The sequence below is a fragment of the Aythya marila genome, assembly GCF_965140915.1.
Source record: "Aythya marila genome assembly, chromosome: 27".
Lineage (NCBI taxonomy): Eukaryota > Metazoa > Chordata > Aves > Anseriformes > Anatidae > Aythya > Aythya marila.
This window is the reverse complement of record NC_139068.1, coordinates 708,371-733,366: the sequence shown is the minus strand read 5'-3', so window position 1 is coordinate 733,366 and position 24,996 is coordinate 708,371. Positions and strand designations below refer to the sequence as shown.

Genomic DNA, 24,996 nt, shown 5'->3' with positions numbered 1-24,996 from the left:
AATACTTCAGAGAGGAGGCAATAAAATAAAAAAAAAAGGTGGGGGGGAGGTAAAATTGAGAATAAGAACATCTGTGAAAGGGCCTTGTGTTCCTCTGATCCTTGCTAGGAAAGTCACTGGCAGCCATACAAACATGCCATGTATGTCACTGTTTCTGTTCATGCCTCCCTTACAGGCCTACACTGATGAATTAGTGGAGCTTCACAGGCGACTAATGGCACTACGAGAGCGCAATGTGCTACAGCAGGTAGAGATCATTTGTCAGCTTTCTGGCAGGCCGTTGTACTCTGGTAAACTTGGTGTCCAAGGGTCTCAGGCAGACCCCTGTGACCTTTCACTTGCCTCTCCTCATGAGAGGGTCTGGTTTACTTCGAAAGCAGATACATAGAAAAAAATCAGGTGTGCATGCAATGTTTTTATTGGAAAAGGTACAGAAGAGTCCATCTTTTCCTCTTGTCATCCTGCTAGCTGTCTCAAAGCTGGGCAATCTCAGTGTAATTGAAAAGGAAGCATGTTCCCAGGTCACCTTCCAGACGGAGCTAGTCAGGAGTGCAGGAGGAGCTGGTTTGCTTTTCTGGGAGATTTTCTTCTTGCAAGAGAGACATGTCCCTGAGGCTTTTTTAAAGGGATAAGAGAAGGACTGGATGGGTTGCTTTGTATCTGCTGGCCCTTCCAGTGTACTTAATCTGATGGGCTCTCTCTCTATGTCGTTGCTTGTCTCCTTTCTGTACAGATTGTAAATCTTATTGAGGAAACCGGGCATTTTAATGTTACCAACACAACCTTTGACTTTGACCTCTTCTCCTTGGATGAGACAACCGTCCGTAAGCTGCAGAGCTACTTGGAAGCAGTAGCAACATGACGCTTGGCCTTAGAAGCAGGCTGCTTTTGAAACCAGAAATCCCGTTTATTGGTACCAGGAAACGAACCCATGGAACTAGGCCTTCTTATTCTCTTGATTCACCCGAAGCACTGCCTTAGAGAACAGCCATGCTCTATGAATGCACAGCCAGCTGCACTTTCTTGTAGGCTTCAAACAAGCACCCATATTGCTGAGTCTGTCCTCCATAGCTTCATAAGTCCACTTGGGCACAGGTCCTGAGTAGAGCAAAAGACACGCTGCACCTAGCTGCAGCGCAACACTTCTGGTTTTACTTCAAGAAACTGTGTTTTAAGAACAGATTTTCAGGCGTCTCTGAGAGCTTAAGAAGTGTGGATGATGTTTTCTTCACTAAATCTTGGGACCAGCCTGCCTGCGGAGCTCTAGCAAGTCCGATTTCCTCCAGCTCTGTGATGAAGCATTCATGATGTGTAAGCAGGATTGGCTTTTACAAAGCTAACCGAGAGGCTGATGGCGGAGGAGGCTTCCTAGGGGTATTGTTGGTCTGTTGTGGGGAAAAGTGGACAGATTCCAGCTTTGATCACTTGCAAGTTCTGCTGCAGTTTGGTACAGAGCACTGCTGTAATTTGGTTCCCAGCTCCTGCAGGGCATCGCTCCACACACAGGACCTTACTCTGTTTCAGCTTCCTGGAGAGACTGTTTGTGCTCTTTGAAGAGGCCTCTTGAATCTGCTGTCTCCCGCTGAGGTTTTGAGACATCTTGTTTGTTGATCTGAGCTCCTAAACAAAGTCTCACTCCTTTCAGTCTGCTTTAACTCTAATAGGACTACAAAACTGTAAGCTGTATATTTTATATATATATTATATATATGTATGTACTGTATGTATAAGAAGGGCCTAGTTGGGTCTTACGATTTTAAGGGTGTGTTTTTCTGTTATGTTTTTTAATGGCTATGGCAGGGGAAGGGCGCTTAATAAGATTTGACTTGTTTGTTAAAATGCCTCTTGTGGACAATTTTTAGTGTATGAAAGCTGAACAGCGATCTTCAAAGCATTTTGTGCTCTGGAAGGGACTCACCTGTTGTCTTTTTCATTTGTCAGTGTTTAATAACTTTGCCAAAATATGTGATTGGTTTTGTTCTATGTTCTCAAAGAGGAATCTCCTACAGTGGCCCCTATAGTAGTGGCTGTACTTTGGGAAAACCAAAACAAGGGAGAATTTTATTTTGGGACGCACCTGGAAAACACTGATGTAACAACCAAGTGAAATCAGGTTTGTTTCCTCCTCCCTCTCCCCCCACCTCGCACCTGCTCAAGAAATGGCAGGAAACAGTAAACACTAATCCAGAATCTTTCATCAATTTCTAGTCAAACTAGCATGGGCTTCAGGTGTTGTCTGTATGCTGGTTGGGTGTGGGGAAAGTCATGTAGCTCTTATCAAAACGGTATTACACTCCTGTTCCCTAAATCCAGTATTTTTTATTTTTGAAGAATTGCTTCTTTCTTCCAATCAGTGTGTAAGCTTTTGCCAAATGTTAAGTGGCTGCTGGCAGTGAGGAGGAGAGCAGCAGTTCTGAGGAGCCCTCTGCTCATGAACGCATCTCCTGTGTCTGTAAAAGCCCTGTGTAGGAACTGGGGAGTTGCATTGTTCCCAGGTTTGCTGTCCCTTCTCCATCATGAAATTGCAATCCCTTGTTTTGGGTTACCCTTTTCTTTATCATGGAAATGTTGCAACTAATCAACTTAAGTGGCAATATGATGATAAGCTTGTTTGAGTTGGGTCATGTTGACCCGATTCCCATTAATTTTCTTTGTACCATCTTTCATGTGTCTCGTGTGTGTGTGTATATACATATATATGCATATATATATGTGTGTGTGTGTATATATATATATATAAATAATCAAGCTCATGCCAGGTGCGTGCCCTGTCACAACAGTGATCTCAGCTGTTTTTTTCCTGATGAACAATGCCAAGCCTGGATAGAAACCCTGTGTACAAACGTACATTGAGAAGGTGGAGGATGGCAGGAAGAGGAGGAGCTGTGATGGCGTTGGTTGGCATCGAATGCCGTGTGCAGGAGGACAGCAGCTGCAGTCCATGAGCATTCATGGATTCGCCTGTTTGTGGTGCCAGGTGTGGTGGGTATGCGTGAACTGCTCGTGGTCCCTGCTGGGTCTGTGGCATGGAGGAAGTGAGTCTTGCTCAGCTGCCACAGCCCCACGCTGGGCTCCCTAGGCACGTGGCAAAGCCCCTGGCACGTGGTGCCTCCTGCCGCAAAGGGTTGGTGACACTCCCTGTCTCCGAAGCTGCATAACAGTGCTGGTGGCTAGCCCAAGCATGAGATCTCCCTAGGTCTTTGGTCCTCTCTTCACTGGGGTAATTAACTCCCACAGCTGTTGTGTCCGTGTTGCCCACCCTGGCAGCTTTTCTCCTGGGACTATCAGTAGCCTCCAGAGTAACCACAAGGGACTTGAGGTGCCACCACCCTTCTGCCCCCTTCACATGTTAAAATCTGAGTCGTCACCGCTGCCAGCTAGTCCAAGAACACACGTGGGCAAGTGTTCCTGGAAGCGCATGGGGCTCCTGCCCAAGGCTGTGGCATCGTCCTGTCCTGGAACCGACTTTATTCGTGAAGTCTAATGAGCATTGATGGGAATTTTGTTTTTATAAGAAGTATTTTACACATGGATTTTTTTAGACTGTTTATAATCTCCTTGAAAACCCGAAATAGGATTGTTCCCCAGCAATAGTTCTCCATTGTGTGCACATGCTGATTTGTTACTAAAAGGTTTCTTGCAAGTACATAGTTGTTCTACAGAGTTGTTGTTTTTTGGGGTGTGTGGTAGCATTGGGGACCACAGGAGGAATGACTGCAAACCAAGATTTGTCAAATTTGGGCCTCATCTTGTGTCCCCTTCTAGTTACATATGAACGAGTTTCCTGTGTAGATTCTCTATAGGCTGGCTGAATGCTGTTCTGAACATGCCGTGTACAGGTATTTGTGGATAAAGTGTTTGTTCTTGTGTCACTCTTGAGAGCATGGATGGATTATTGTACAATAGGAAGGAGGGGGCAGTGCTGCTGTCAGCATTGCTTCAGGTCTTCGAGGATGTGTAGTAGCTTGCATTATTTAAAAAAGGAAAAAAAAAAATCCAAAATTGACTTCTAGCCACAATGATTTTTCCAAGGAAAATGGGCAGAACTCTGTTACTTTTCTGTGTCCTTCATCTTGTTACTGAAGGCATGAACTAGTGCTGACTAGTCTGAAGGCTTTCAGAGTTGTTCAGAGTTGCTTTGAATTGAATCGTGTTGGAGGTAAGATCAGGACGCAGCTTTTCCTTTGTCCTTGGCCTTTGTATTAAAGGGCAAAAGAGGGGTCAGGAGTGTTTTTCTGTTGTCTTGGTCTGGTATGTATTAAGCCTTGAGGCTTTGATTACTGACATTTAGTATTAAGATGAGGAAAAAAAAAAAAAAAAAGGATAGTAAGGCTGGCTGGCTCCCAGAACACCAGCTAAGGAATATTGGATATGTTGGTGATGAGACTGGCTATGCTGTGGTCAGGCTGAATACATGGAAGTGCAATGATTTTTGCCACCAGTTCTTATACTGCTGTGTGTGGTGGAAGCATCAGAACTAGCAAAGAAATTGATGCAACAATCCAGAAACAAGTTTTTGTCAGATCTTGAGAGTATTTGATGGTGAGAGGTTTAAACGTCCCCTCTGGAGCTTGCCCCATCCCATTCCCTGTGAGCAGAGACCCAAGTCACTCAGGTTCTGCAAGCCTCAGCTGTCACATTCTCGAATGCACTAGAGCACGGTCAGTGTACTTGGACTGTCTCTGCACTAGCCCAGCTGCCTGCCACACGCTGCTTGGCATGCTGATACTAGAGACAGCCCTTGTACACCTGGTATGAGTATTACTTCTAAAAAGATGAGAAATGATTGGTGTTGCTTACATGGGGGCATGAAATAGCCATCAAAAACTGAAGAGATGAGTTTGCACTCCTAAAGAAAATATAAGTACTTCAACTTCTAGATAATTTTTAATTGTATTTCTGCCTAGAATCAAGGTATTAAATACCTTGTCACTTGAGGATTTTAAAAGTTGTGTTGGGAAATGAATTCTTCACTTGGCTGTAAGAAATTCAGCTGGCCCAAGACTAACTTCAAGATTAAAAAAAAAAAAATCATGTTTGTAATACATTACAGGATTGTTTGTCCTGAATTTTAAACCTTTTTGTTAAATTTGTGGAACTATGGAGGAATTTTCTAGAAAAAGTGAAATAAAGTAAGATGGAAAAGTAAAACTTCATTTTTTTTGTTGTTTTATTCATTGTTTTGCTTCTCTGTGGACAGAAGGCTTCCCCCTAGCATCTTATTACCTAAATGTTGTCTGTCAAAACAGAAGCTGTTCTTGCTGGGGGCTGAAAGCAGCAGTGCAGGCATGGGGCCCTCCTGGGCACAAATGAGGGCTGTGCAGTGGAGGCTCTGCTGCAGGGCAGCAGCTCCTGGGTGCAGCGGGCAACTGTACACCTTGATGTCATCCCCCACCTGGCAGCAGCCAGAGCGCTGTGGTGCCTTCAGTCTGTCACAAACAGCTCAGCGAGGCAGAGTTCCAGCTTGGACCTTCCTCTGCTGTCTTGCTATGACAAATTCCCCTTCTGCAGCCTCTGTATTTTGTTGCTCTCCTCTCTCTCCTGCTGAGGGCAGTGTCTTTGAGCTCAGTACTTACAGAGAAGGGTTCTTATAAAGCCAGCTGTGATAAGCGAGAGTTGCCTTTTGTTGCTCCCCCCCCCCCCGACACCATAGACCTTGATCTCTGAGCATTGTTTTGCAAAAAACACTGAAGCATTGAGACACAACCTGCAGCGTTTATTTATTAGGCATTTCTCTGAAAGTCAAGACATTGCAGACTCACACAGCTAAGACTACAGTTGCACAAGAGGGACTGTTGGGCCAATTGTGCACTTGCATGGAGGTATGGGCTCAATGCACAAGTTCACTGAGCTGCTTGCTGGGGTAGCGATTCCAGATCAAGCCCTAAAAAATCTCCCTGCTCTGCCATCTGTTACTGCCCCCCACAGCAAGGTTTTGATACCGGTGCTGCAGGTACAGAGCCAGGGCCTTGCAGCTTGCTTGAGCTGTTTGCATTATTTAATAGTGTAGTTGCTTCTCCCCTGCATGCCACTTCCAATCAAAGCACCTGACATCTCTGGCTAGTCCTCCTTTGTCCAGGGAAACAATATCCAGAACCAGAGTACAACTGTTCCACTTGTAATGATTTCTAGTTTGAAATAAGCGATTTTACAAGCTATCCTCCATTTGCTAAGGTGACTGAAGTCCATCCAGGCAGGGGGTAGACAGCAATACGCTTTGCAGAACCACCCATGGCCTTCAGGAGCTATTGTTAATGTATGCTTCTGCACAGCTTTGATGGAGGCTTCTAATGACCTCGCTGTGGTGGGCCTTTACAGTGGCTGGAATGGCAGATCCGTCTGGAGGACTGATCGGCCCTCTAGCAATTCAGCGCCCTCTGCAGGCTCCACTCCACATGTGTACAGATCCTGCTTCTGCAACCCAGCCTGACAGCTCTGGAGTTGCGTATGTTTCGGGATGCGCTAAACAACATCTCTATGATTGTAAGCTTACAGTTAGGTTACACACACACACAGCTTTTCAAATAATCCCTTTGTGGAATGCTTTCAGAATACAGTCCATGTATACTACTCTTGCATTATCATTTATGGTTTCATAATAACTCAAGACACTGAAACATTCAAAATATTGCACAGACAAACCCAGTAAATCCCAGGTTCCACATACAGACTTAGCCAGGGTGTGTAGTCATACAGAATTTGCCTTGTTTGACAGAAGATAGTTTGTTGGTAAAGAGATTTAAAATAATTCAGATGTCACCAGCATGCAATTAAACATGCATCAAGGGAAAAAAAGAAGTATATCACTATAAAAAGAATTTGCCTTCCCCACGTAGCTGGAAAAATGCAGTTCCTGATTGTTTTACATTCAGCTCAGGAAAAGAAAACTTTGGTTAAGACAACACACTATGAACTTATAAGGTAAATGCACTGCCCTTATAAAAAAAGGAAAAGACAAATGCAAAGCAGATATTCAAGAATATCTCAGCATTTGAATATACACATAGGAAACTGGGCACAATCATACTTACTGCAGTAAGGAGGCCAAAAAATGTACAGCTAAGCAATTTAGGGAGTCTGCATGATAGCCAAACCTCATTTATTTCAAGTGAACCCACTGATTCCTTCATGGGAAGCCCAGGCTGACAGCACACTCGCACAACAGGGAAAGTTTCTACCACGTCACAAAGCTGTCATGCTACCGCCTAAGATCGTTCTCTGTTGTGGTCGGTGTATCCATATAAAACTGATCGATTTGGTCTTTATACTTCTGTGCCACCACTGGTCTCTTCAGTTTCATTGTTGGGCCTGTGGAAAAGACACAACATGGGGCTGCAATGGTGGCAGTGCTACAGCAGGCGTCATTTTGAGCATAAATCGATATTAGATTGAAGCAAGCCTGGAGGAGGATTCAGAGCATGTGCACACACATCGACTCCTAAATTGCTCTTTGTGATTAAAAACACCTCCCTTTCCCCCATGAACAGAAACAGCACAACCACCCTGCAACCGGCAATACAATCCCAAGAGTAAGGACTGCTGAGCTAAGTACCACCAGGCAGGGTCAGGAAGTCCCGAATAACCCATTCTACCTTCCCTGGCACTCCGATGTGTTCCAGCCACAGCAAGCAAGGGCTGGAGGTTCACAGGGTAAGCCCCAGTGCCCTGCACACTACTCACCAAGCTCTCCACCAAAGAGAGAGAAGTCCTTCTCCAGAATGACCCACTTCTGGACTTTCTGAGCATTTGAGACAGCTCTCTCGTTGACTGCTGAAATTCCCTTCTGGATAGCTGCATAGATAGCCTTGTCTTTGCTGCTTATGATTTCAGAGACTTTTGTAGCCTTGCTGCCCAGTTTTTGGCAGAATTCAATAGCTTCTGGAGTGAGGTCATCTCCTGGCTCCCCACTTTCTACATCTATGTTGCACTGCAAGAAAAGTCATTTTATATTACTAAACACTTGATTCCCTTCGCAGTACTAAACCTTATGGCCATAGGAAGCTGCCATGTCACTTTCCCCACCCACATCCAGTACCAGCTGTCCAATTAGATCAACCACTTCTTACATGCTTTATGCAAACCACTGCTTCAAATGAAAATTTAAGGCAATGTGCAGATGAAACACCTCCAGAGCTCCACATACTCAATAGCCACATCAATATCAAAGTGCAAGCAGGGTATAGAACTCCTCATCCAAATTCTTCCTGTGCTCTCCCAAATTAGGAGAGGATATGGCAGGATCCTGCCTCTGAGGCCAGAGCTTTACTTCTCTACACTCCACAGCAGCACCACTGGCTGCTGGAAGATGACAGAGGCAGCACCTGATTCATGCAGCACCAGCTCCAGAGCCTGTCACAGCATTTCGTGCACAAAGGCAAGGAGGGTGGCTGTCAGAGTCTCACTAATGAGCAATTACCACTGACCTGAGAAGCCACTGGCCTGCAAGGGCTCTCTGGTCCTAGGCAGAAGAGTCAGTAAAGGCCAACATGTGTCACTGTGGAGTTTAAAGCCAGCATCTTAAAAAGAAGTCATGGACACCTCATTACTGTCCAGACATCTCTGGGAGATACTGAAATATGGGTAAGAAAAGCAGAAGGTTTCTTGTTTCAGTCTGACTTCTGTGTCTTTTAGTACCATTTCTTTCTGCTTTCTGTCCGATACCATACAGAGATAAGCAGTTGCTCCAAACAACAGAACCTTACTGTCTGATCAGATGGCAAGTGCTCATTTTTTTGTACAGTTACAAGTGGTGTTTGCAGCTCAGCTACAAGTCATGCTGCAAGATGCCTCTAGGCTCCAGCAATCATCGTAGAACACATAACAATCATCTTCCTCACGGTATTAGATGCATGCAAAATAGTCTCTATGTCTTCTCAGCCCCAACCCTGGTAGATGCCCACCCTTTTGTCCATTAAATAGGCAGAATCAAACCCACCTTTAGTGTTAGAAGCATAGCGAGGAATTTTGCTTTGTCTCCAACCAACATTGCATTGCTAATGATGGGAATGGCCTCTTTTACAGCATCCTCAATTGGAACGGGAGGAATGTTCTCACCTCCTGCTGTGATGATGAGCTCTGGAAAAGAGTCAAATCTTGATTAATGCTTACAGCTCCCCCCTTCCTTCCTTCACAATCTGAAATGATTTTATAGCACCTTTGTGGCTACACAGATCAAATAATGAGTCTGTATCCCAATATCCAGGGAAGAAAGCAAACCAGAAAGACTCCAGCCAGGTGAGGAGAGATGAAACTAAGGTGTGCAAGTACACAGCATTACAAAAGTTGCTTTAATCCTCCACAAATGTTTGCAGCTGGAGAATATGGGGTTTGGAGTATGAGCACCTCAGTACCATACCACAGCCATCTTAGGCTCTAGGGAATTCAAGTTGTTAACCACATTGTTCAGAAATTTGAGTTAAAAATTTGCTGAGGCAAAGCAGAGTTTTTAAAGCCACACACAGCATGTTATAGAGTAGAGATAAGCTGAAATCTTACAGATTTCTTAAAGCAGCCCCTTTGCATGACCATTTATCTCTTTTTAATGATTGGAGTCTTGCATGAAATTAGATTTGTTTGGTGTTGGTCAGAGCAGTGTCCCAAGAGCTGCGTTGCTGCAAGCCATTTTCACAACAGCAATAAGCTATTGTTTTCCCATACAGGTTAACTAGCAAAGCTAGCTGAAACCAGAGGGAGCTGGTAGTACACACAGCTGGACCCAGGCAGGTCCAGCACAAGTCAACGAAGCACTAACTACTGCCTCTGAAATCAGAGGATTTCTTCCTCACTCTGCAAACACACACTGGTTTCAGTGGTCAGCCGCCTTCTCCCATCACGTGCCTTGTCACATGCTTAGTGGCAGCACACATTGTAGCCATATTCATATGAAAAACTTCAGAAGTAGTATCTAGAAGTAGTATCTTCTGTGCAAGCCACAACCACACAACTACCAAGGTCTGACGTATCATATCCTAGTACTGTGCAACCTCAAAATAAGCAAGCGATAGGCTGCATTACCTTTAATTCTGCCAGTGATGTAAAGGAATCCATCTTTATCACACTTGCCAAGGTCACCTGAATGCAGCCACCCATCTTCATCAATTGCCTCTTTGGTTTTCTCTTCCATGTTCAAGTAGCCCATGAAGATGTGCCTTCCTGAGAAACAGATCTCCCCATTGCCATCTTCATCTGGCTTATGGATCAGTGTCCGGCAGCCTGTCATTTCCTTTCCACAGCTTAAACAAAGACAACACAAACCCAAGGTATTTTTTAAAATTATTTTTGCTGCTCAGGTACTGAATTTAAGAGTGAGATTGTAGCAATACACACTCAATCTGAAGTGTCTGAACCAAGCCAGGCAGGCTTTCATTACAACTGCTTCAGCAGGGAACTTTAAAACTTAAGACATCTGCTTACATGTAAGAAACTACAGGAAATTGTTACTGCAGAAATCAGTGTTCACACCCATGCTTTCCATCTATTGCTCTCAAGCTCCTGAGCTTTGAGTTAGAAGATTTATGTTCTTGGTAGCTAACTTTTACTGATGGTAGTATTCACCTTGAATACTGATGAAGACTGAACAAGCTGTTCAAAGTAACAGAGTAGTCTTAATGTCAAATGAATAAATGCAGTAAGGTAAACTCTAACCTACATTAGTTACTGATTATTTCTTCCCATAAATGGAAAGAGGAGGCTGAGGGGGGACCCCATCGCAGTCTACAGCTTTCTCGTGAGGGGAAGTGGAGAGATAGGTGACCTATTCCCTGTAAACACCAGTGATAGGACCCACAGGAATGGTGTTAAGCTGAGGCAGAGCAAGTTTAGGCTGGACATCAGGAAGAGGTTCTTCACTGAGAGGTAGTTGCACACTGGAACAGTCTCCCCAGGGACGTAGTCACTGCACCAAGCCTGTCTGAATTTAAGAAGTGATTGGACTGTGCACTTAGTCACGTGGTCCAAACTTTTGGGCAGACCTGTGCGGTGCCAGGAGTTGGACTTGATGATCCTTATGGGTCCCTTCCAACTCGGGATATTCTATGATTCTATGATAAATCCCTTGTTTCCTCCTCTGTTCATAGAGAATCCAGGCCAAGTTAAATTTAAGTAACACTGCTGGTGCCCTTGGCAGATCTCATCATCTGCAATACTTGGGCCAGAGGAACTGGCTCCCTAGCAACTTCTTACTGGCTGCAAGACTGGGGCTGAGTTGCATCAGGTAAGCCAAGCAAGCCAGATGCACCTGAAACCTTAAAGCAACTCTGTTCCTCCCAGTCAGCTGTGCTCCACTCACAGATAATTATTTACCTGGTAAACTTGAACGCGTGAGGTAGAGAGACTGTGTGAGGCCCAGAGCTTTCGCTCATGCCATACAGTTCATACACAGGAATGTTCAGACTTAAAAAGAATTCCAGTGTCTCTCTGGTAATTGGAGCGGCTCCTGAGTAGCACTTTGTGCAGCGATCCAGCCCAATGGCCTTTCGAACCTTCTTGTATACCAGGTGCCTGGCTAAGCGGAAGTTCACTGGGACTTCAGAATACCTGTGGAAGAAACGTTGTTACAAGACCTCAGTCAGAAAGTAAAACTCCTTCCCATCCTCTTTCATCCATCTCCTATTTTGGCTTATTCAGCAAAATTGATAAATACAAATGACTCCTGCCTCCAGCCCTTGCTGCCCATCCTCTGGCCCCAGCACTACTTTTGGCTTTTAATGTCCACGAGTCAGGACTTTCATGTGCAATATAATTACTGATCCAATGCTAAAGCTCTAACATTCATAACACCCCTTAAGTGTAGCTTTTAATTACCCATTCATCCACTTCAGGTTTGTCTGTAACCCAACTTCCTTGGCCCATGATGCCACTTTTCTTTTGAGCATTGATGATTTTGCACCAACAGATTTCATTCTTTCTTCCATTTTTTCCCAGACGCGAGGAACTCCCAAAAACGCAGTTGGCCTCACCTCCCGCAGGGTGTCTACTAAGGTGCCCTGCGTGGAACAGAATTTTATAAGGCATTCAAAAGAGATTTTGTACAGATACCAGGTCAGCACTGGTCACTAGCTAAGACCTACAACTGCTCTTAATTTTGAGGAATTGCTCATTTTCAACTGAAGTGTTGCTGCTGCTGAGTGCAAACAAAGCAGCACTGGGCAATACCAGTTTTCTTCCTGCCATGTTTCACAAGAAAAAAGAGCCCCAGAAGCATTCACGCTCAACAGTGGTTTTGACAAGACAGCAAGGGTCGATACTCTCAGTGTCCATGCTGACACAGCATCAGGACGAGTCATTCTCTTTCCAGGACACAGACTTAATGGTGGTGGCATTTTGCAATATGGACAGAGCAAATACAAAGCTGTTGCTCAACCAAGCTATCAGGGCAGAGAACTGGTGTCAGGTGAGTCACCAAGAAGCTCCTAGTTGTGCAGTGCTTGGTCAGCTCATCATCCTGGCTTGTAACACAGAGTCAAAAGGCAAAGGTCAGACTGGCCACATTCTTCAAGCCAACAGACCCTTAAATAGAAGTCTGTCACTGGACAAATAAACTAAGTTATCTCATGATTCTGAAGGCTGTGTTAAGTCAGCAAGGTTTGTTTTAAAGTGCACACCCCTAGCCACAAGCAGGTGGACAAGCATAAGTTTTTTATTGTCTTACGTTTTTACCTTTAATGCATCTGGCTGAGCAAAGAAAACTTGTGCTCCAAACGTAATTGATAACCAAATATCCGTCATCTGCGCAGCAACATGACTGAGAGGCAGATAGCTGACCACCAGTTCTTGCTTTTCTGTAGCTTCTGCCAGCTTTATGGAACGTCCTGCTGCTAATGATGTCCACGTCAACTGTTAACAAGAACACAGCTCTGTATTAAGTGGCAGCCCTTCTGAGCAGATACAACACAGAACGTGCAGCTCATGAAAAGAGCCAACAGCTTCCTGTGATCTTCAGATCAGGCATGTTCTTCAGCTGATCTCTGCAGTCCCTCAGCACCTACCTAAGGTCACAGTTCTTGGAATGGGCATCTACACAAAGAGATACTTACGTTGTCATGACTGAGCATTACTCCCTTTGGCTGTCCAGTTGTCCCTGAGGTATATATTAGCGTACAGCACTGGTTAGGCTTCAGTGAGTCAATGATTTCATGGAGCTGAGCGTCTGAAACATCTTTGCCAAGGTCCATGAACTCTCTCCACTGTATAAAAAAGAGAAGAACTTGACCACTTTACACACCATTGGTGACGAATTAAATTAAACCCTTCACTATACATGAAGAGAAGGGAACTGTTTTCAATGTCCAAACCTGCAACAGAAACTGACAGTCCCACCGTATTTTCTGTCTGTCACAAAAGGCACGGCAAGGAACAGAAAAGGAGACAGATCTACCTTGAAGAAGCTTCCCAGCTCTGTAGGCGACCCTGGCATTCACTGGGAGTGCCAAGCAGGAGTAACTATGGGACCTGAAGCTGCCTAAGAGAGGTCAGCATGCTAGCAACCTTCCCTTACAATATGGATTTATCAAGGTTTGAACAACAGTGTACATCTACCACTTCAGATAGGAAACTGTTCCTTCACTGTAATCAACATAAACTTGCGCTATTTATGACAGTCGTGTAGAAGGTGATGGTTGCTTGAAGCCGTCAGCTAAACACAGCTGTTATTCATAAAGCCAGTAAGATGCCCATTACTTACAGAATACAGATTTGGTCTCTTCTCTCTTAGTTCTTCCCCATATTGGACAATAGCTTTCAAATGAGGTAGTTTATGCTGAACCTGTGTTAAGAAGAGAGATCCATGAGAAGGAGCAAATCCCACATTTTCTTTTTAAGCCTAAATTACCCACCACTTAACATGCAACTGCTACTTGCCATTTGAAGTAAAGCTAAGAGAATTTCATCTGGCTTACTGAAAGAGAAGAGGGAAGCCTCAAAAGAGACAGTAATCATTTGGACTGGGATGTTGCCTGCTGACCTAGGGGATTATTATTTTTTCATTTTGGCTTGTCATACTTCAAGCTCAAGGCTTTGCTACTCTGCGGAACCACCTTTCAACTTTAATGAGATTTAGCACAAGTGATCACTCATTGGGTTTGAACAGCAAACACACCAAGCAGGCTCGATCGGTTCACCTCTGCTTTCAGATCCAGCATTTCCCTCAGGTAGCTTTACCCTCCCGTATCTATCAACAGGACACAAAGCTTCCAGTCATTTAACAAGTGTATTTACTTCTAAGATTTTCTGCATCTGTTTATGGTTTTCCACAACCACAATGTTAGCACTGCTGTTCTCTGCTACATAATGACAGGCCTCAGGAGAGTTTGTAGTGTAGATACCAACGGCAAGACCACTACAGAAGAAGAAAACAAAAAGAAAAACACAGAATTAGCTGCTGGCAGGAAAAAAAGTCATACCATTGCAAACTTTAACAGAGGAAAAACCATAGGCAGAACATCCCATAAAGCAACAACAGTAAGTGGAAAGCTTAGTTCCAAGAGCAAAGGCTCATTTCTGGTCATAGGTAATGTCAGAACAGTGTAACGGGCCAAAGTGGGTCAGATGGAAGACAGCTATCACAGCACTGGATTTTGATACTCTAACCTTTTCCAATATAATATTTTAACCAAAATGCAAATAAGCATGTTTTTGGTTTAACCTGCTGTTCATTTTAAGAGAGAATGTGCTTTTTCTAGCTATGTTTTTTTTGTCTTATTCATTATTAAGTAAAGAGAGTTTAGGTTCTAGCTACCCTCATTACATTCAAATATAAGCAGCACTTGTTTTGTTTTAAACCAAAAACACCCTCTCACATGAATAATGAAATTACTATCTGAAGGCTAGAGCAAAATGCATGTCAAGAGACAACACTCTTACCCTGCAAAGATAGCTCCAATATCAGCAATAAACCACTCTGGAGAATTAAATCCCAAGAGGCACACTCCATGGAAACGCTCTAGTCCCAGCTGTAAACAAGAGATGAGATTACAGCAATCTTGTTTGTCCTTTGAAGAATGCTTAGAGTTAACTTAGAGTTAACAGAGGCTATGAAAATCCAGCTGCTGAAGTCCAAGCCTTTCAATCTGCTTCAGCTGTTCTCTGGTTTTGCACCAGAGACAATGGAAGTATGTATACTGGAAGATCCCACAGTATGAGTGGAAGGGAAAAACAAACAAAAGAGTGTCCTTAACTATAGGAAATAAGATGATAATCTAATTCTGATGATAACAGGAAGAACACGTAATGTTTTCTTTCTCTCAATCCGTCTTAACACCCAGCTGTACAAGTACATGGCTCAGCCAGTTTGGTCATTTAAGTTGGATTCATAAGCGTTCTTTTGAGGTTTTTCCTGGAAAGATGAAAATTTACAAGCCTTATGAGGGGTTTTGTCCAGGTTTGCCATGTCTCAAATACACCTCCTTAAAGGTTTTCCTAAATATTTTTTGTTTACTTGAATGTGGAAGCAATTTGTATGAAATTCAAACAAAAATACTGTAGTAATTAACAAGATGTTCATGGCATGTTCAAGTAATTCACAGAATCACAGAATATTAGGGATTGGAACGGACCTTGAAAGATCATTTAGTCCAATCCCCTTGCCGGAGCAGGAACACCTGGATCAGGTCACACAGGAACGCATCCAGGTGGGTTTTGAAAGTCTCTGGAGAAAGAGACTCCACAACCCCCCTGGGCAGCCTGTTCCAGTGCTCTGTCACCCTCACCATGAAAAAGTTGTCTCATGTCTCTGCTTAAATTAAGCAGAACCTCCTATGTTTCAGCTTGCACCCGTTCCCCCCTTGTTCTACCATTGGATGTCACTGAGAAGAGCCTGGCTCCATCCTCCTGACAATCGCCCTTTACGTATTTATAAACATTAATAAGGTCACCCCTCAGTCTCCTCTTCTCCAAGCTAAAGAGCCCAAGCTCCCTCAGCCTTTCTCCATAAGGGAGATGCTCCACTCCCTTCATCATCCTCATGGCTTTGTGTTGGACTCTCTCAAGCAGTTCCCTGTCCTTCTGGATCTGAGGGACCCAGAACTGGACACAATATTCTAGATGTGGTCTCACCAGGGCAGAGTAGAGGGAAAGAAGAACCTCTCTTGACCTACTAACCACCCCCCTTCTGATACACCCCAGGATGCCATCGGCTTTCTTGGCCACAAGGGCATAGTGCTGGCTCATGGTCATCCAGCTGTCCACCATGACCCTCAGGTGCCTCTCCCCTTCACTGCTCTCCAGCAGGGCAGTGCCCAACTTATCCTGGTGTTTGGGGTTGCTCTTGTGCAGATGCAGGACTCTACATTATACATCATTAAGTTCCTCCCCGCCCAATTCTCCAGCCTGTCGAGGTCCCACTGGATGGCGGTGCAGCGTTCTGGTAGGTTAGCCACTTTCCCTGACACTTTACAACTCATCAACATATCATTTGTAAGTATAAGATACAGCTGACTCCAGCCATTTCAGCAGTTAAACTGCTGACCATGAACATGTAGTATAATTCAACAAAAGCTCACCTTCAGAAAGCTTTTGGCTGCTTTACAGCACTCATCATAGTACATATTGTAAGTTAGCTTTATCCACTGGCCACCTTTCTTGGATGCAAGAGCATAATAGTCACCATATTTACTAGTAGCTTCCTGGAATAGATCATGAACAGTCTTTGGTGCCTCGCTGCCTATGCCCTGCTCATCCATCCTCAGTCTGACTTCTCCATCTCGTTGTGTTGTCCACACACTCAAGGGAGGAGGTGAAGAGGCTAGATTGAAAGAAAAATATTCAACATCTCATGTTTAGAAATTGCTTTCTGCCATAACAGAAATATAAATACAAGTATTGAAGTAAAAGCAAATGCCAACAGCTCCCTCCCCACCCCTTTCCCCCACTATTTTAGAACAAGACTAAGAGATGAAGCCTCTAAAGCACATTCAAAGTTTTCGTTAATGTTTTCTGTTTACCTCCCCTTCTGACCTAAATCTTCCTGCCACTTATTTATTTATTATTAAAATAAGTAGTACATGATTACCTGGTAGATATGCATTAATCAGTGATACTAACTATTTTACTCCTTGGAGCACACCAGTGCTTTAAAGCCTATGTTCTAGAGACTTCTGGACAGACTACCCTGCCATTTGAATTCCCTCTTCCAATGTTATGGTTTTGTAAATTACTCTCATTTAAATAATAGTTTTATGCACATAACAGTAACTAAACATTCTCTCTACTTACATTTGAAACCAAGCTTGTCCATCTGAGATCCCTCTGTCTTAGTATCTTCAACTGTCTCAGTGTTGTAGACCTCAACAACTCTGCAAGGCAGAAGTAATTAGCACTGGATAGACTTTAGCACACTGGATGAAGAATGTCTTAGCCATACTCACCCCATCACTTAATTACATTAAGCCTTGCAAGTCAAGCAAAGATGAGTGGTTTCTGATGTTTACTAGCCGGCTTTATTAATTTTACTAGCTCAGACACCAATGAAACACGCCCACCTTGGCAAGTGTGTGGTCTTTGCCTGCACTGCTTTTGAACATGTGTACGTCGCTCTAACTGTAAGACTAGCTGCAGAAAAATCTATGAACATAACATCCACGATGCAGTGATAATTTAATGCCACAGGTCTGCTCTGCGTGCCTGAAACAGACTACAGCAGTCAGAGAGGTGGGGACAGATAGGGGCACGCAGATCTGGTGCTTTTCTCTGATCTGTGCTGTGCGAACCTAAGAAAGGCGGCAACGCCCCAAGGCCGTGTTCCCGTGCAGCACAGGCATCACCACAGTGACCCTGGGGAAAAACCCATAGAGATTTCCTGCAGAAAGCAAGGCCAACTAAGAGCAGGAAATTGATTTAACAGGAAATCCTGTTTTTAGGTATTCCTAATGAAGTTAGTACATCAGGCTTGCGCCAGATGTTTGTGCAGAAATTGAACAGGCACTCTTCAGACACATCCCTCTATCTACCTCAGCTGTGCTCCTCACAAGGAGTTTGCACTGTGGTATCTGTGGTTGCCCTTTTTACTTTCAGTCTTGCAAGAGCCATTAAAACACTTCCCGCCTGCATTTGTAGAACAGTGCTCTTCCTCTGTCCTTTTCCAAAACAGACTTTCTCAAAGCCATAAGTGATGAGGATATGGAATAATTAAGTCACACATCCCACTTCAGGCCATGAGTTGGAAGCCAGACCTTGTGAGATTTCGTATTCGAGTCTCTGTGCTCTGCCCACAGAATGACGTATCATACCTCCATGCTACAAGCAGACATTTGTTCCTCCACCCTGGGCAAACTGCACTTGCACCATCATCTTAGCACCACGGCCCAAGCATTACGCTACCCAAGATCATACTCCAGAGAAACTAAAGCTCCATCTTGCCTTGCCAAACAGCCCTGAGATGGGTCCTCTGCTCAAGGCCGTCATGGAAGCATTTGTTTCTTCATGTCAGCACTAGGTATTCACTCTTCCTTCACTGCAGCTTCTGGTGTGAAGTTTCTTCCAAGGTCTGATTCCTCAGTGGTCTTCTAGAAGGGGCTGCGTGCCCGTGACATCACAGACATCATGGACTGGGTGGCCAAGTCCTGTCTAATGGTGCAGCTCCCTCACAGAAAGATGGCCTGCCAACTCTGCTGTCACTAAGCAGGACCCACCTGGTCCCACACAAACCCTTCAGCCTATCGCCGGCATAGTGCCACCCAAGCTTCATACTTTCTTCCCATTCTACTGGATCAAAGGCAAGACACACAGCACCTTGTGAATTTCTGTCTAAGAGGTAAGTTGCTTCCCTCCCTTTTACATTTCCTCTGAACTTCTTAGGGGGTAATCAACTCATGGCTTTGCACATAGGATAGGATTTAAGGCAGGGAGCTTTGACTTGGCTACTCCTGTGTACTGTCCAAAAGCAGAATCACTTCTATCTAACCTGCAAACTACAAACCAGAGGTATGTAAATCAGCTTTCTTCTTTTCTCCAAAAAGGATTACAAGATCTTCTCTACTATGTATTTCCTCACTGTTACTGAGAGCATTTTCCTACACAAATTAACCCCCAGTTGCAGTAGTTCTGCATCATTTCTCCAACTGCTTTTGTGGACAAAGTGCGGAAGTGACTCAGTAATATGAGCAAAAACCCATGCAGCTATTTCCGTTACAGGGAATCGAGTCATATTTTTTTTCTTCTTCTTACTACATATAATTCCAACTTAGCCCCCAAAAATTAGGTAAAGAGTGTCTTGGAAGTCTGACAGCTATATCCCATTACACTGTGGTGAGATTTAGACCCTTAGCTACCAACCTACTATTTATTATGAGGTTATTTAGATTTACAGCCAATCAGGTTGCCTAGATTGATAAAAATCAGCACAGGTACTGCACACAAGCAGTCCCCTAATGAGGCACACCTCCTGTTTACAGTGCAGTGATGCTTCCCAACACATGTAGTACTTGCTAGGTATTTCACATATTTGATCAGTGAGATTATAGATTCAGCTTTTGGATTTTGGAATTAGAAAAAAAAATGTTCAAAATTTCTTCTAAAAATCTTAATGTCCCAATTAATCTAAGTAAACATGCTAGAATATGAGCTATATCCTATGTATGCAGGTCACCACAGAAAAAAATAAAATCTTAAATTAGACAAACCTAGCTGAAGAGTTGACCGGTGCATCATCCAATGACACCTTGCAGTTTTCTTGAGCATCCACATTAAGATAAGTTGTGGGGACAGGTTCTGTAAGTGCCATACGTACATCTGATTCACACAGCATTGTCCCTGTAAAGACAGTTTAAAATTAAAATAGAATCAAATACTACAGTGAAATCAGCTTTCATTGATGCAGCTATCTGACAAAGACAATTCCAAAGCAGATATAACTCAAGACTGATGTATTTGTGTGAAATACAGTAAATTCTGTAAGTGGATGAAGTACCCTTCACATTAAGCTTGGCTTGTATGAAAAGCCTGATCAGAATTAAGATTATTCATCCATTCTCACACCTGAAAATGCGCTTGACAATTACAGTTTTGAAAAAGCACCACGAGATTAACGTTTATATTTGCACTCTTTTGCCCCGAACGTTAAGGCTTAGCTTTCAGACCTCCCCCAAACCACCCACCGCAGGGCTCCGGTGTAGCCTTACAATGCATTGCCTCGCCTTTGTGCAGCCTCTCCTCCCGCAGCCTCTCCGGACGAGCAACGACGTGTAATATCCTTTATTTTTAAACTAGCGCCCACGAGGCAGATCTGGAGCATCTTATGTCATGTGCTCTCTGCCTCGCAATTGGAAGCAGCCAGTCACCCCACACTGCCGCCTAATGCGGAAGCTCTTTCTCTGCGCCTGCCTGCCATGCTCGGCTCTTGGGGTGTGGGAGCATTGGGGTTCCTTTGGCTCTCCACGGCATCCCCAGAGCAGCTGTTGGGGTACAGCCCCCGCTGCACGCCCACTCCCTGGGGACCTAAAAAACTGTTCTGGTAAAAATCAGCACTCGGCAGCCGCTGTGCTCTCAGCAGCTCCTACGCTGCTTTCAGCGGGGGTTTCTGCACTTTGTTGCTACAGGGTTTCGTCACCCAAACGAAGCATTTTCTAATCCTGAAAGCAACGCTGATTTTATGTAAGGTTTATATTCAACAGCCTTTGATGCTCATCACTTGATAGGCAGAGCTTTAATTGCTTCAATGAATTTCTAACTGACTGGAGATGAATCCTATTATCCTTCATCTTTTTAAAAAGAGGGTTTTAGCACACTATTTCATACCGACGTTAGACAGAGCAATTTAAAGCAGGCAATGTGAGAAGCACATCTGGCTGAATGATGACAGATATTAACAAAAGGAAAGAGCCCTTTATCTGATGAATCTGACATTAGCTAAGCTGGGGCTGGAAGAGGATGTGCCTGTGCAGCGTCCTGCCCCCAACAGCAGTGGGTGAAGGCATGGCCAGCCACAATTCCCAGCACACAAGCCTCCTTCTATCCCAAAAAAGCACATCCCCTCCTCCCGATTCCTCATCTATGCAAGGACGCGATGGTGCTCGATTTGTGCTCTGCTTGCTACAGGCTACGATTCAGAATGCAAAAATAGTTCAATTCACACGCAGCTGAGAGAAGCACATCTTCAAAACCCATCTCTAAATCTCTGAGGTTCGTGGCAGACGTTGCCCAATGCCCCCATACTAGACTACAACACCAGAGCAGTTAATTTTGTTCTTTTGATAAGACAGCCACGAGAAAAGGTGCATTATCTATACGGAGTAGCCTACTGCTAGCAGCAGTCACCTAGGCCATGGTAGAGTGGGTTTTGTCCCCTCCCTAGCCTGGAGGAGCTCAAACCCACATCTAGAAGAGCATGTCGTTTTGCAGATGGTGTGGAGCCAGCCAGTGGCAGCATCACCACCCCTCCATCTCTTGGGGAGTCCTGAGAGGAGAAAGACCTTACTGGAACCAGCAGCCACGGGGCCTGACCCCACTGCAGTGCACATCCCAGGGGTGACCCCAAGGACAGGGTGTCCCTGCTGGATCCACAAGCAAGCTGGATATGGCACACACAGTACAGACATGAGGCTGCACAGCCAGCAGGTCCTGGGAGATGCACAAGGGTATCATTGCCTCCACCATGCCCAGCAGACGGGGTTTTTCAAGGAGAATCCACATGTCATTGACATGTGGCCCCCAACACTGAGAGAACAGTTGCACCAGCACGTACAAGCAGTAGCGGAATTTTTGGACACTTGTCCCAAGGACACTTGTGCCATGAAACATAAGAACACAAAGCAGAAAGCTGAAGTCCAACCTAGCTGTGCAAGTTTTCTTTGTGAACGCAGGTCACAGGGATCCCAAGACAGCAGTTCATTTTCTGTAACAAATTTCGGTTAGAAACAAACCAATTGCCACTACATAGACTCTGATCAGCTCTGTTAAGCAATGTAGCAACAGCCCTTCATCTCGCAATGCTTTGTCACGTCCCCAGCTGCATTACACAAGCTGCTGGAAGACAGGGAAGACACACAGGCGCTCACAAGAGCCTGACTTGACTTTCATGGTAGCTCGATAGGCGGGTGAGTGGGATCAGGAACGATCCTCTCTTGCCACACGCTATTCCTAAGGGAAATAGCGCCCTAACATGCCACAGTTGGTAGAAACATGAGGAACACACACCCAAACAAAAGCCTGGTGAAAGAAACCGCCCTTGTAATTACAGCTGTGTGAAAGCTTAAGTCGTCTGACTGCAAACCACCTTCTGCTTGGAGGGCGAGCTGTATCCTACAAGGGCTGGAAGGATATGAACTATCTAAGGATATGAAAGCGCTGCAGAGCTGGACTGCAGGCACACTTGTGACAGCCAAAGCTACAGAGGTGAACATTTTGTTTATAACAGTCTGAACGTGCCTTCACTCAAAACACACACAGAGCCTCAAAACCAGCAGTTCAAGTTAAGATTGCCCAGTACATGCATGTGTTCATCAGTCACCCTAACATTTGCTAGCACAGGCCCCCTTTGCTCCCGGTTACTGTTTTATTTTTCTTGTGCTCATACTGGCAGCACTTCTGATCCTGTCCAGTTTTTGTTGCGCAGATCAGCTTGAGGAGACAGCTGCATTATCTCCCTCCCTCTCCAGATTTCCACCCAAACTGAAACTTGAACTTTTTGTTTTCCCTGAAGATTTATTAAGTGAGGAAATAGCAGCTGAGCAACCTGCTTTTCCTCTCCTAGATAAATTTTGTTTTTAAAAAGGCTGCATTATAAACTTCTAAGCACAGTAAGTTTTCTCCAGGACAACCCTGCTGACCACAGGCCAGCGTGGTGAAGTGCTGCAAGAAGAACACAGGGGAAATAAACCCCAGCCCCTGCAGGGTGAGCACACAATGCAGACTCTCAACGACTCTACTGCAGTGCCTTCAGAGAGCTGAATTTCAGGTTAATAAAGCTGTCCATAGCAAGACCTTCAGTAAATAGGTTTAGCTATGGAAAATCCTTCTGGCAGCTGGACCCAAGGCTTTCCTGCCCGCAGAAGAGGGCCGGCATGTGCCAGCACCACATGGCCAGAGGGCTCGGCGCAGGGCAGAGCCCAGGGCGCATGAACCATCTGCCACATGAGCCAGCACATAACTGGTGGCTCTGAGTTTTACGCAGCTTGCTCCTCCAGAATGCCGGGTTATTATCGGTGAATTCCCCAGTGTGACTCACCAGAGGGCCGCTTTCTGAGTTCCTCTTTCCTAAACTGCTATTAATTTTCCTGCGTGATCTGCACGCAGCAGGCTGTGAAGGGAAATTCCCTCACACACACACAAGAAGCATAGAAATGAGGCACAGGAACGCGTTCAGAGACGCGGCAGGCGCGCCCCTGCCAGCCCCCACCACATCCAGGGCTTTATTTCACTGCTGTTCAGGGCCAGCCAGACCCGGACCTGACGGCACCGCTGCTACCGACACGGCACCAGGTCACGGCTGAGGCTGGAGGAACCTCTGGAGACGGAGCCAGCCTCCGCGGCCAGCAGGGGCACCCATGCGGGCTCTGGGCGTCTCCACAGCGAGAGCCCCCAGAGCCTCCTCAAGATCCCCCTGGTGGCAGCCGCCCGCCCCTCCCCCACCCCCCGCTCCCCTCACGCACGCCGCGCGCGCTCCCCTGGCCCGCCCCGCGCACGCGCCGTTACCTCAGGAGCGGGAGCGCGCGCGCGAGACTCCCCCCGCCACGGCTTCCGCGCGCCGCCACGCGGGGCCCTTTAAGAGCGCGCGGGACTGGAGGGGGCGTGGCCAAGAGCGACGAGGCCACGCCCCCTTCCTCCCGGGGTCACCTGCGGTCATCGAGCCCCCGGGGCTCAGAGCCGGGGGGCGGGTGAAAAACGGGGGGGGGGGAGCACCCAGGGCTCCGTGCCCCCCGGAGCTGGAAAAGGAGAGTGGGGCGAAGCGGGGGCTCCCTCCCGGGCCCAGCTTTGTATCCTTTTTTTTTTTTTTTTTTTGGTCACTAAAAAATCAGCGGCCGGGTCGTTTGGCAGATGCTAACGCCCGGAGTTTCATTGCGGCCGGGCTGCACCCCCGCGTTAATCGCTGCTGCTGCTGGCCTGCGGAGCCCCAAATTCCTCTAAACTGCCTTTTTTTTTTTTCCCCTACCCCCTTTCCTTCCCTGCAAAGCCATTCCCACTACTACAGGGTGGGGAGGATGCGGCTGGGCTCCTGCCAGCAGAGCAGGGACACAGCTGGGGCTGCAACCGGGGAGTGGTGCTGCTGCTGCCAAGCCAGGCCTGGAGCCCCACATCACAAGGCCCAGGGGCTGTTCCTCTCCCTGTCCCTGCAAACTCATCTGCTCCACGCGTGGCCTGGCCAAGCCCTCACATGGCCGTGTTTCAATCCACACGTGGATTTACTCTGGAAAGCAAGGACACAGATGGTATCTGGGGAGTTGGCATGATCAGTGAGCTTAGAGGACCGCTAACCCTCCCACCCCAGTCATGCCCCAGTCATTAGGTAGCACCTTCTGTGCCCACGAGGGGCAGATTGTTCTCAAAGACCCAAAAAAAGATTCAGTGGCACAGCCACTGAACTGGCACAGTTAACTGATGGGGCAGGAGCAGCCAGTTCTATTTTTGGTAATGCCCTGAGCCAACAAGTGACCTTAGGCAAGTGTTTTTTTTTTTTTCTTGTTTATCAGAGCAAGGTTGCAACACTACCGAGGTAGATGTCAGTGTGTCTGCAAAACCCTCATCAGTCCCGGGGCCAAAGGGGACCACGCTGCTTGCTGGCAAAGGACCAGGGGAGAGCAAAGCACATGATGCAGAAACACAGGTGGTGCTCACGCATCTGTCATGAGGAGGAGAGTGACCATCCTGGCTGCTTGTTGAGGGTCAGCTCCTCCCTTGTACACAGGATCAAGCTCTTGTGTACACGAACTGTTAGTGCTGACTGCCCTAGCCTTTTCTAAATAAAGATGAAGTAGTTGAGCTTGAACTCCTGGGGTAGTGAACTCACCAGGGCAACTGCACCCTTTGTCAAGTATCACCTTTGCTGGCTCTCTATATACAATTCATTAA

The 24,996-nt window shown here is 45.7% G+C and overlaps 2 protein-coding genes across 5 annotated transcripts in view; one reads left to right on the top strand and one right to left on the bottom strand.

The window, feature by feature from the left end:
- Window positions 1-3,824, top strand: part of MLLT1 (MLLT1 super elongation complex subunit) — a 31,333-nt gene extending 27,509 nt beyond the window's left edge. Inside the window, exons 11-12 of one of the 2 annotated variants that reach the window (XM_082780051.1) lie at window positions 176-247; window positions 734-3,824. In XM_082780051.1, coding sequence (XP_082636177.1) covers window positions 176-247; window positions 734-862 — 201 coding nt within the window. In that variant the 3' untranslated portion in view covers window positions 863-3,824. The remainder of the gene's footprint in view (window positions 1-175; window positions 248-733) is intronic. The other variant, XM_082780052.1, reaches the window with a different exon arrangement.
- A 146-nt stretch (window positions 3,825-3,970) lies between these two features.
- Window positions 3,971-23,659, bottom strand: ACSBG2 (acyl-CoA synthetase bubblegum family member 2). Of its 3 annotated transcripts, none has more exons than XM_082780049.1 (15): window positions 23,623-23,659; window positions 19,614-19,743; window positions 17,209-17,288; window positions 16,497-16,738; window positions 14,860-14,948; window positions 14,215-14,335; window positions 13,682-13,762; window positions 13,035-13,184; window positions 12,658-12,834; window positions 11,803-11,984; window positions 11,302-11,535; window positions 10,015-10,232; window positions 8,936-9,075; window positions 7,681-7,927; window positions 3,971-7,308 (listed from the first exon to the last, which is right to left on the bottom strand). In XM_082780049.1, the coding sequence occupies exons 2-15, from the start codon at window positions 19,736-19,738 to the stop codon at window positions 7,199-7,201; spliced, it is 2,196 nt and encodes a 731-aa protein (XP_082636175.1). In that variant the 5' UTR covers window positions 19,739-19,743; window positions 23,623-23,659; the 3' UTR covers window positions 3,971-7,198. The 3 variants fall into 3 exon arrangements, with proteins under 3 accessions (XP_082636175.1, XP_082636176.1, XP_082636174.1); XM_082780050.1 differs by lacking the exon at window positions 23,623-23,659 and adding an exon at window positions 23,156-23,509; XM_082780048.1 differs by lacking the exon at window positions 23,623-23,659 and adding an exon at window positions 20,112-20,226.
- Window positions 23,660-24,996: the final 1,337 nt, after the last annotated feature.